The sequence below is a fragment of the Pleurodeles waltl genome, chromosome 6 (assembly GCF_031143425.1).
Source record: "Pleurodeles waltl isolate 20211129_DDA chromosome 6, aPleWal1.hap1.20221129, whole genome shotgun sequence".
Taxonomy (NCBI): Eukaryota; Metazoa; Chordata; class Amphibia; order Caudata; family Salamandridae; genus Pleurodeles; species Pleurodeles waltl.
In genome coordinates, this window is record NC_090445.1 from 424,966,563 (window position 1) to 424,978,765 (window position 12,203).

Below are 12,203 nucleotides of genomic sequence, written 5' to 3' on the forward strand. Positions count from 1 at the left end.
CAGGATCGTTTTTTTGCAACAAAACAATTCTCTGAGGCTTTTTCAAATCTTTCAGCATGTGCTGCAGAATGCAGAACACGTAGAAAGAGGGAAAACAAGGAGAAATAAACATACTTCTCCTCTTAATGCCTCCCCTGGGAAGGTGCAGCATTTTGACACACTCCCAGGTTTACTATTCTTATTAAATCTGGGAATGCCCAAAATAATATGAGTGAATTCATGGGAACACCCACGCTCCACCCATGAAATGAATTCCCAGGGCAGCAACTTGTACTGCTTTGCATTACTCAAGATTTATTATCGTGCAAGAGAAATGTGAGCCCTTAGTCAATCTGGGCCAAGGTTTCTTTTTTGTTTAGTCCTTCTTCGGTGTCTGTGACTTGACTGATATCATGCGATCATACAAAAAAGCCAAGGTTTCAGTTTATTGAAAAGTATTTCTTACTTGCTTATGACTCAAATGATAAGGTAACAGTACTCTAATGTGGCCCCCAAGTTCCTTTCCATTGTGCAGTCCTTCCTAATACACCAAGAACTAAATTGTCATAAAGTGATGTTGTCTGTGGTGAATGAGTGCCTTTTGTTTTGCCCAGGTGTGCATATGCACCACTGTATATATTTTATGGATGTGCGTGTGCACCAGTAAAGCTGACGTGTTGGCATGTGTGTGTTTAGGCATTTTATAAATGTGTACACTGTAACAAGCTCAAACAGATTGACTATATCAATGCTTAAATCTATTTTGATAAAATCAAAGATTAATCAGTAATTTGGGACAAATGGATGAAAATGCCTTCAAGGAGCAGATGTTAACACCCCCGTGCTAATGGGCAAACATTTACCGTCCCGTAAAAGAATGTGATATGTAAGAATATATATATTGTTAAGCGCAATGAGAGTGCATTATGGAGTTTGGTTTATAAGGCATGGTGAACCACCTGCAAGTACCATTTCTCCTTTGATCACATGGTGCAGCAGCAACTGAAGCTGAGAGGTTGGTGAAAAGCAGCATGCGTGATGCCTCTGTTCACCAGCTTGCCCTGCAGCACCTCTGCAACCTTCACCTGACTTCAAGAAGTGCAAAGTCCGTTGCAGTTGCGCCATCAGAAAAGCTGCTATTTCTGGCAACCCTTATGTCGTGACCAGCAGCAATTTGTGGTACGTCCTGCATGTTTTCCCACCTACCACTTACGTGGTGATATTGGACGCGGTATCAGGGGACGTGTTTTTGTGTTGTATAATGCTCACACTACAAGCCTTTCGTTGACCTTGACAGATTGTGTCATTGGAGGAGTGCCTTTGGAGATGACTGATTGTTCAGAAAATGAGGTGTTATTATTGGTCCTCAGGGTGAGCCTCTGTGCACAGGTGTGTGGTTCCCACCCGATTAGGGCGGTGTGCTCCGGTATAAAAGAGCTTGCAGTTGAGGGGCGCAGTTGAGGGGCCCAGTGCGGAACCAGAAGAAGAACGATGGGGAAGATGCTTCTGTGGGCTGGTGAGTACACTTTTCATCAAAGTACAGCAGGCCATGGCGGAGACCACAGAAACAGCAGGCGTGACTCCAGATGTGCTTCTTCACAGTCAGACAGCAGAAACACACGGAGAATAAAAGGGGCTAGGAGAGATGTGAGGCAGTGTGGGGAAAGGGCGGAAAGGCAGCTAGTGATCTGTGTTTATTGTCCAAATGACCAACATAGTAATATGACAAGGACATTTTGAGCTACAAATGGTCCACCTTGCTCTTGGAGAGCCCACATCTTCGCACTTGTTGGTGACAAATGAAAAAGACCGAAGCCAAGGGTACTGGTTCACCTAACTTCACCAGTGACAAAGTTTACCAGTAGCTTCAGAGTCTTACAGTTTTACAAGACGACTTCTACTGAATCAATTATATTGTCATTAGACCTATTGGTGGTTACGACACTAAATTCAGGGAGCTATTTACAAGCTCTGTTTTTGAATGGCACTATTAGTGCAATATTTATTTTGCAGTTTCCAGTAGCCCTCTTAAGTGAAAAAGGTAATAGTGAACTTTAAACAGATAAACAACGTGTTACAACTGAGTAATAAACAATTGCATCAAAAATTATGTAGCACATGCAGCATGACATTAAACACAAATGAGCAGGAAAAGATGAAAGAAAGGGAAGGTATGTTATGTTGCTACATTAGTAATATGTTGATAGTTCTTGTTTAAGGCCCATCCACTGCTAGAGAAAATAAACATGTTCTCTCCATCATCTTTCCCGTTTCTGTACAAGCTTTTGTATCCTCAGGTGAGTGTGGAAATTCCCCATTCATCTGTTCAGCTCTGGCGCATTTGAATGGTGGTCTCCATGCTGTTGTTTACCTAAGCACGAATGTTTGACCACATCACACACATCCCATAAATCTAAATCGATTTGTCGTGCCAGCCTTCCGCAAGTGTAAAATCTATTGCATGAGTTAAATGCCACTGGCACCAGCTAAATCAGTCCACTTGCCAATAAACTTGGAATCACACGAGGTCAAAAATTAGTCCGTGGCCTCAACATCACCTGAGTAATAAAAGAGAGATCTGACCCCCCACCACATTAGTAGCAGGGAAAGAGATGCCCTTTTGCACTGTCCAGAACAGCGGTCTAACCTCACCTAACAAAGATACTCTGAGTAGGTTCCTTCTTGCGTGTTTCAATTGAACATCACTGAGTTTGTGAGTGAAAATCACCACCCTACTATTATGCACTGATTGTAGAAATTCCATCACAACTAGACTAATAGACTGGAGTTGCAGGAAGGTGCTGTGGATAATGGCATATTTTGGCAACCACAAATCTCCCCTGGTAGCACTCACATTTGTACCCCCAGTAAATCTAATAAGAATGCCATTGGCTCTGGAATGCATAAAGAGACTCTCCCCTGACCCTATCACAAAATAGCCTAACATTCAAAGATTGGAGGCAGAAACTTGGGATACTGGGGATCTCTATCTATCCCAGTGACCAGTCAAATGAAGGTGTACAAACCTGTGAGAAGTCTGGCCATCTCAGTTGTCTGAGTTTAGGGGCCATCAAGTAAAGGATCATCTCCAACTACCACTGTAGTTGGGCCCCTTTTCTGCAACTATGTAACTGGCCAACAATAGTCATATACTTCTACCCACGGCTGGCAGACCCTGCTTAGTCCAGTGTCTAGCAATGCTCCTATAAGCTGAGGAAACTGAAGCTTTCAAAATTGATGTTTTTCATTGTATGAGAGTTCAAAGCAAAGAGCCTTCCAGCCTTTTTTCAGATATTTTATGGGTTTTTTTCAGATATGACGTGTAAATGTGCCAGTCGTCTGGGCAGAAGTAAATGTGAATATTTTTGGTTCCAAATTGAGGCTAATGAGAAGTACTCTGAACTTGAAATGAATTTCCCCCACCATGAAAGGAAAGTATTTCTAGTGAGGAAGCCAGATCAGAATGTGAAAGTATACTTTCTGGAGGTCTAAACCATAAAACAACTTTCCTTACTGTAGATTTGCTATGATTTAGGATTGAATCACCATTTTGGTCAGAATCAGGACCACCTTGAAATTAGCTCTATGTCACCAGCGTTTTTTGTGCTACATGCCATCTGGAGTAGAAACTCACGCTTCCCTCTGTAGGAACTCTTAGTGAGAAGTGGCTCGAGCAATTCATGATGGATATTCAGGGAGCAGAAACCGATGAAAAGAAACTCTGACTCGTCACTTGGAAAATTCAGTGATCCAGATAAATGTCCTTCCAATAGATCACAGAAAAGAAAAAATATCAGCCTTGCGACATTTTTTTAAGAAAACTTAAAACAGAATTAAGAGGAGTAGCCACATCCTTTCACAAGGTGGAGAAATTAGATGACAGAATTGATGGAGTCACGAGGGGGTGGAGTTTTGGGGAAGTGGAGCCACCCCTCTTATTTTACTTTCTAAGCTCTTGGACCTCACTTGCACCTGGCCTCCTGTACGAACCTAGGAGAGGACTTCCAAGTGTAAAGGTGTTAGGAGTTAATAGTGCAATAAAATAAAGACTTTACGCACCATACCAAATACCTCCTATACTGCAACCACACACTCCAATTAAACACAGAGGGGCATATTTACAAGCCCCTGGTGCAACCGGAGCGTCACTTTTTGTGATGCTCCGGTGGCGCTGTGCAGTGCGCCATATTTACAAGGTGGCGCTAAGCCACATTTTGTGGCTTAACGCTAACTTGTAAATATGGGCCCCTCCGACGCATTTTTTTTGTAGCAGAGGGGAGTGCAGTGGGTGTTCCTGTGAGCATTCCACCGCAACACCCATTGCTTTTGATGCTGCCCCAGATTTACAAGAAACCGTAAATCTGAGGCAGCAGCAAAAACTAAGGCCATCCCAGGGGTGGCGTTAGTATAGAGCAACGAGGTAAAATACTTTTATTCCTCCTCATTTTTGTTTTTTCTATGTGTGCTGCATTTGCTAGTTCTATGTGTGCTGCATTCTTCAGCCCACATAGAAGTGCCAAATCGCCATTGTAGATTGTTTATGTGCAGAAAGGGACACCTCCCTGCACATAAACAATCATTCCCTTCAATGCACACACCCTTGCACTATGGTGCAAGGATGTCTACGTTGGCAGCTAAATTTAGTGCCAACGCTAGGGGAAACACAGGGGTGTGCAGTATTTTTGTAAATATGGCGCAGCCCTGCATTTCTAAAGTGACGCAATGCAGGGCTGCCATTCTTGGCACAGCTTTCTAGTAAAAATGCCCCCAAATGTCTCAATAGGGGCAGTTGCACACTATATGAATGCTTCATAACGTAACTGTAAAGTGAAATTAGATGTAGATGGCTCCTCCATGAAAATATAGTGTTTCAGTTGCACTATAACTCAATGCGGAAGGTGCATAGGTTCCCATGAAAGATAGGAACTAAAATTATGTAATAGCCTAATGAAATCATCATTCTTACAAGTTTGCAGTTTGTGTTTTTATTTTCAAGAAAAATACTAACTGCAGTGTTCTTGCTAACACTGTTCCTCGTGGTCTGGGGGCCACATTCAGAACTCTCTGGTATTTCAGGGGTCACATAGCACCATGGGGCCAGATGTAGGAAAGGGTTTTACCCATTCTGTGTCTATGGGAAAATGTGTTGGTACATATGGCCCTATGTAAATAATAATACCGCTATTTACGCAGCACGTTATTGCCTCCCAATTCAAGTTCTGCCCTTAAAATGAAGTATAATTTGGTAACAAATGCATGTTTTCCCATGCCCAAAGCTGCAAAAGTCACAATGCGTTGTATTTCCCTGCAATGAAAATCCCAGTTCCAGTTTGTGCCCAGACTGAGATTACAACTGGTGCGGTACAGCTGTCCTCTTCATTCCGCTGAAAAGGATCGTCTTACTGTACCAGCTGTATTCTGTTTGGGCACAAACTGGATTTGGGATTCCTGGTCCTTTTGTACCCGGTCCATTTGTAAAGAGGTTCTGATTCTTTTAGATTTGGGATCAAACCCTGTACTCCGAGGACTGCACTCAAAGGCCTGAATGCAGAAAACAGAACCTGTGGTCAGTGGGTGGGTCAGGCAGGGAGGGAAGATGCTCTGCTCCCCTTGTTGGCACACCACTCCGTGCATATCAAAGCGCTGGGCATGTCTCTGCTGACCACCTTTGCGCTGGTTCTCATAACCCATTGTCCATGATAGTGGGAAGCTTGCTGATGCCAGCAGACACTCTATGGTTCACTCATGGAGGAAATATTGATTTGTTCATATTAATTTCACCTTAGAGTGATCCTCGGACGAGTGATTAATGGTTTCTCTTGATTTGAATAGGTTTGGCGCTGCTGCTGCAACTGCAGACAGGTGAGAACAGTTTAATAAATATATATACAACATACACACACACATACTCATAAACACACACACACACACAAATGTTTATTCTCAGAAATTATGTTTGTGTATGAAGGAAGGACACAGCTCAGTTCCGACGTCAGAAGAGGTTGTGTCAAATCTGGCATTTGAGACTCCAACCCATAATAAAAAATAAAAATAAAAATATTATCAATGCCAGAAAATGTACAAATCTCTAGATTTAAGTGGTCCCCATTCAGCTTGAAACCCAAGCCAAATGGACCTAATTTCGGCTGGGAATGGCAGTGGGGGGGTAAGAGGGGGTTTGTGGGGTACTGCGTGTGTGTGATGTGTTGGTCAGGATATTCTGTGACAGCCTGATGCCTCAAAAAGGCAGACACGGCCACATTCTTCTTACCCTTCAAGGGCACCAGCCTGTCACAAATCTAACCATTTATTGATTGCCCAGTTCTGATCCAAGGTTAGGATAACACTCTGACCTTAGACTGTACTTCCTCTCCCCATACAGTGCCCACCTCCAAATTGTGTTACATCCACTGCTCCCAGAGGTATACTCCCTGGCAGAAAATGTGAAGCTGCACTGAGAGGAGTGAAGCACCTTTCAAACGAATGGTCTGCTCAGCCATTTGTTAGTCTGAAATGGCCTGAAATAAACAGAACTTTCAAATGCATGGAGTTTTCTGAAAGCTTCCAGTGTCCGCGCTGTCTGGTGCACCTCTAGACCTTGGCTTTGCTTGTAACCGAAGACTCTGCTTCCTCTCACCCTGTAGTGCCTGCCCACAAACTGGTCTGCTACTTCACCAACTGGTCCCAGTACCGGCCGGTGCCAGCCAAGTACATGCCGACTGATGTGGACCCCTGCCTTTGTACCCACCTGGTCTACGCCTTCGCCACCATGAACAACCACAAGATCGCACCCTACGAGTGGAATGATGATGTCCTTTACAAGCAATTCAGCAACCTCAAGTCACAGTCAGTATATGCTTAGGAATAACACCCTTCACACACTTTAAGGGGTCATAAAGCACCACTGATAGTAGAATTACTCCTTTAAAGCCCTCAGACTCTATATTATGACAGTAATGGTGGCCGAGAGTAGGACACTAGGGGATGATGATGTCTAATATAAGACCAAGTGCTAACAGGAAATAGTTTTTAGAGGTTTGGGGCCAAAAATAGATGTTTTAACAGAAAATTATTCCCTGGTGTGAGACAAAGGATGGCTCCTCAGCAGTGGCGGAGGAGCATCACCCCCCTGGCCAAGAGCCGGGAGATGAACAATAAAACAATAGTTTGCTATTGTTTTATCTTTCATTTTCATCTGCTGGCTCAGCCAGCAATGCAGGTGGGTGGGCTGGGCCATGGGAGGTGAAAGGGGGAATGAGGAGAGAGTAGACCTTAGTGCGCATGTGTGTTTGGCCAGCCATCTCAGGCTGGCCAAATACACATGCACACTAGGTTTCTCCAGCCCGGCTGTGCTGAACAGCCGGGCTGGAGAAACTACACAGACCCCAGGGTAGTGTCTGAGCAACTGGCCAAGCTGCTCAGACCAAACCTTGGTGCTGCTTTCATGCCGCTGTGTAAGACTCCATGAAAGTCATAACAGTTATTGGAGCTAGAGACAGTGAGGGAGAGAAAGAAAGAGAGGGAGAGTGCGTAAGGTTCACTCAATGAGTGCTCCAATCTGTGAGTCTCAGGCTCAGTTAAGAAGACGGTGATGTGTCTAAGTCTTTCACCAGTGACAGAGAATGTGCTTCAATGGGCGCAAGAGAGTCAGTGCTTCATGACTAGGCCTGTCAGAGTTTTTCAGGTACATCCCAACCCCCTAGATGTTTAGTTGTAAGTACTAAAAATATGTCCTCCTGAGATAAAAGAAAACATGGCAGCGCCAGCATCTGGTATCATCTAGTGGTAAGCCGTGTTGTCTACCATGTCCACTTATAAACAGTGAAGCCTTCTATTTATAGATATTGTGTGAGCGGGGGTTTCAGAAAAGTGTAAGGCTAGTGCATAATGCTCCTCGGACCCAAGCCTTGTAACGCTCCATTTCCGGGTCTGAGACATTCCCACTAACTGAAACATGACAGGTTGGAATAGTTGACATGTATGTATCAAAGTATAGTTGTAAAATAAGGATTTTTAAAAACCATAAGATTCCCAAAAGGAGAAGCAGGAGCACCTTCCATCATGAGGTCAAGGGTAAAATCTGAAACGAAACGGGAAAAGATGTATAAAGATGTACCTTGACAGGTATCTGAAAGCTGTCCATCACTTGCACTATGATAAACATGCTATTTTCTTCTTCACAGCAATTCTAAGTTGGTCAACTTGCTGGCCATCGGGGGATGGAACTTCGGAACACAGAGGTACGAACACTCCAGAGTGAAGTGGTCTGACATCGTAATGACCATCTATAACCCTGTTTTACCAGTTTAGATGCGCGTGTTAAACAGATTCCAGCACTATTACTCTAAGAAGCCTCAGGGGTGATGAGCTCTAAGCCTCTAAATGCACTGCTTGCTAATTTCACTCAGTTTCAGTGGTGGAGCCTACATCTGCTTGTGTTTTTATAATGTAATTTCCTTTTTTTTAATTAAAAATCTTCAATAACATGCACACGAAATTCATCAATTCAGCATATCCATCACCTTCACGAGCCTGTAAATAAAGTAAAATCAAATGGGAGAAATAAATGTTCGCCGCGAATTTTCAAATTTCCCCTAAATCCAAAAAACACATTAGCAAAGTGACACGAAAAGCACTTGAAATACTAACGGGTACGAAAGAGACAACCATAAATAGCAAACAGAAAATAATAGGGTTCAAACATTGATTTTTCATTGTTCAGCAGGTGGAATCATGTTTAAATGAAGCAGGGATTCAGTGAGCATGTCTAGAAGTGGGCCTTTTGTTTTTAATTTGCACTACCTCCACAGACAACTTTTTTCCCTTCTCAGGTTCACTGAAATGGTCGCGAATGCTCAAAACCGGAAGATCTTCATTGACTCTGTCATCGATTGGCTGCGCCAGTGGGGCTTTGATGGCATCGACCTGGATTTCGAGTACCCAGGGTCCCGAGGAAGCCCCCCGGAGGACAAGCAACGCTTCACCATCCTGGTTCGGGTGCGTATGAACGGCATCCAGCGCTACATTGGTTGTGGTAGTAACTTCTTAATTCTTCTTATTTCTAACACTTGAATGCTTTCCCCGTAATACATTCCTCATTGGACACCCCATCTGTGGCAAGCAAGCAAGCCTAGTTTGCAGCCAGAATCGAACATTGACGGGGGTAATTTTAGTGTTAGTCGATCCAGGGCAAGATTAGATAGAAGTATACTTGGTTCTGTATGAAGATAGCTTACAAGTAGAACTCAATCACAGATGCGATGATCCAGCCCTATTATGGCAACGCTCTTCCTCCCCGTTGTAGTGGACTGAGACGTGCAGAGCAGCACAGGCAGGCTGACCTCTCCACAGCCCTGCACTGTGAGCATGAGCTGCGTAGCGGTCGTTGTGAATAACGAGAATGTGTCTACATGGGGCACTGGAGGGGAGTTGATGCACCGCATTCAGTGAGAGGGCATCCAAACACCAGGGGACCCATGACACTAAGGCCCATATTTATACTTTTTGACGCTAAACTGCGGTAACGCAGTTTAGCATCAAAAAATTTTGCGCCGTCTAACGCCATTCTGAAGCGCCATGCGGGCGCCGTATTTATGGAATGGCGTTAGACGGCGCAATCAGACCGGCGCTGCCTGGTGTGCGTGGAAAAAAACCACGTAGACCAGGCAGCGCCGGTGTAGGGGGAAAATGGCGCTAGGGCGTCTTAAAATGGCGCAAGTCGGGTTGACGCTAAAAAATCGTCTTAACCCGATTAGCGCCATTTTTTCGACGCCCAGACGCCATTTAAATGACTCCTGTCTTAGTAAAGACAGGAGTCATGCCCCCTTGCCCAATGGCCATGCCCATGGGATTTGTGTCCCCTGGGCATGGTCATTGGGCATAGTGGCATGTAGGGGGGCACAAATAAGGCCACCCTATGCCACAAAAAAAAACAAAAAATTAAAAAAAATTATACTTACCTGAACTTACCTGTACTTCACTGGGATGGGTCCCTCCATCCTTGGGTGTCCTCCTGGGGTGGGCAGGGGTGGCAGGGGGGGTCCCTGGGGGCAGGGGAGGGCGCCTGTGGGCTCATTCTGAGCCCACAGGTCCCTTAACGCCTACCCTGACCCAGGCGTTAAATTCAGGCGCAAATGCGGGTTTTTTTGACCCGCCACCTCCCGGGCGTGATTTTTGCCCGGGAGTATAAATACGACGCATTTGCGTCGCCGTCATTTTTTTAGACGGGAACGCCTTCCTTGCATCTCATTAACGCAAGGAAGGCGTTCACGCTAAAAAATGACGCTCTTTCTTCATACTTTGGCGCTAGACGCGTCTAACGCCAAAGTATAAATATGGCGTTAGTTTTGCGCCGAATTTGCGTAGAAAAAAACGACGCTAATTCGGCGCAAACGGAGTATAAATACGGGCCTAAGAGGCATATTTACTTTTCTCTCGTCCCCTAGCGCCCCCCTAACGCCACCATGTGTGCACAATATTTTATATATGGCGCACCATGGTGGTACTTGGGGAACTACTGTCAGAATTGTTGACACTAGTTCAGAGCAGGCGTTAAAAGTGCTAAAAAATGATGTAAAGTAATCTCTTAAATTTCTTTCTGCCATTTTTTTGCCCCATTTGCATACATTATGCCTGGCGCAGGCATACTGTAGCGCAAAGGATTACAAAGTGGCGCAATGCATGCATTGCGCCGCTTTGTAACTATTGCACAGCGTTTTTGGCCACCTAACGTCACATTAATGTAAAAAAATGACTCTAATGTGCCGTTAGAATGACGCTAGGCCCTCTTAAATCTGGGTCTAAATATTTTAGTCTGTTAAGGATAACTGTAATTTTTTGTACCTGTCTCTCATGGTCGATTGAGGTTGCCTCAAGTGATTCACAAACTCAGAGGAGGACATTGGATTCCAGAGGGAGAGAGCCAAAGAGATGCACACCTGCAAAATGTAGGAATGCCACAGCTTAGCCTGCTTTCAGGCTGTATACACGCTCTCAGAGACAAAAAACATATGTCAATATAGATCTCATTCTTAAAATCTTTCATAATACTGAGGAAGGGAAACGCCTGCAAGAGAAGGCTGTGAGTGGGTAATGGGGTAGGGTGGCATTTCCAGAGATGCTGAAAGTTAAAGGTATTTTAGAAAAAGCCAGATTTTGGGGTAATGGAGCGTTCCTATAAGGCAGAAGGTTTCAGATTTTTTACAAGAAAAGTGAATGGAAAAATATAAATCAGTGAGTATCTATCATCACAGAAAAACATTTCTTAAAGCATGTCTGGTTCTATTGATAGTAGTCAAACTAACCTAAACTGCATCGAAAACAAGCACTGGCAAAGACAATAGGTCAATCAATCAATCAATCAATCAGGTAATTTATAAAGTGTGCTACTCACCTGTCAGGGTCCCAAGGCGCTGGGGGCGGGGTGGCTACTGGTCGAATAGCCATGTCTTGAGGTAACAGGAGGTCCTGGATCTGGCGTAGATGGAGTGGTAGGGAGTTCCAGGTCTTGGCGGCAAGGTGAGAGAAGGATCTTCCTCCGGTGGTGGTGCAGCGAATGCGGGGGATGGAGGCGAGGGCGAGGCTGGCGGAGCGGAGCTAGCAGACGGGGGTGTGGAAGGTGAGTCTGTCGTTAAGGTAGGCTGGACCTGTGTTGTGGAGGGCTTTGTGTGCGTGGGTGAGTAGTTTGAAGGTAATCCTCTTCGATACGGGTAGCCAGTGTAGGTCTCTGAGGTGGGCAGAGATGTGGTTGCGGCGTGGGACGTTGAGGATGAGTCGGGCGGAGGTGTTTTGGATATGTTGCATTTTCTTTTGTAGTCTGGCTGTGGTTCCTGCATAGAGTGCGTTGCCGAAGTCCAGTCGGCTGCTGACTAGGGCGTGGGTGACTGTCTTTCTGGTTTCAACGGGAATCCACTTGAAGATCTTGCGGAGCATGCAGAGGGTGTTGTAGCAGGCAGAAGAGACTGCGTTGACCTGCTGCGTCATGCTGAGTGCTGAGTCCAGGATGATTCCTAGGTTCCGAACTTGGGTGGTGGGGGTGGGGGTGGGTGTGGCTCCAAGGGAGGGAGGCCACCAGGAGTCGTTCCAGGCGGACGGGTTGTTGCAGCGGATGAGGATCTCAGTTTTGTCTGTGTTTAGCTTGAGGCGGCTTGATTCCATCCAGTTGGCAATGGCGTGAAGTCCATTGTGGAGGTTGTTTCTTGCGGTTGTGGGGTCTTTCATGAGGG

At 45.1% G+C, this 12,203-nt stretch overlaps 1 protein-coding gene across 1 annotated transcript in view; it reads left to right on the plus strand.

Annotated features, from left to right (window-relative positions):
• Nucleotides 1-1,397: 1,397 nt before the first annotated feature.
• The window catches only part of LOC138299831 (acidic mammalian chitinase-like), a 59,031-nt gene continuing 48,225 nt past the window's right edge, over nucleotides 1,398-12,203 (plus strand). The window contains exons 1-5 of the mRNA XM_069238426.1: nucleotides 1,398-1,495; nucleotides 5,812-5,841; nucleotides 6,624-6,825; nucleotides 8,163-8,219; nucleotides 8,811-8,976. Coding sequence (XP_069094527.1) covers nucleotides 1,471-1,495; nucleotides 5,812-5,841; nucleotides 6,624-6,825; nucleotides 8,163-8,219; nucleotides 8,811-8,976 — 480 coding nt within the window. The 5' untranslated portion in view covers nucleotides 1,398-1,470. The remainder of the gene's footprint in view (nucleotides 1,496-5,811; nucleotides 5,842-6,623; nucleotides 6,826-8,162; nucleotides 8,220-8,810; nucleotides 8,977-12,203) is intronic.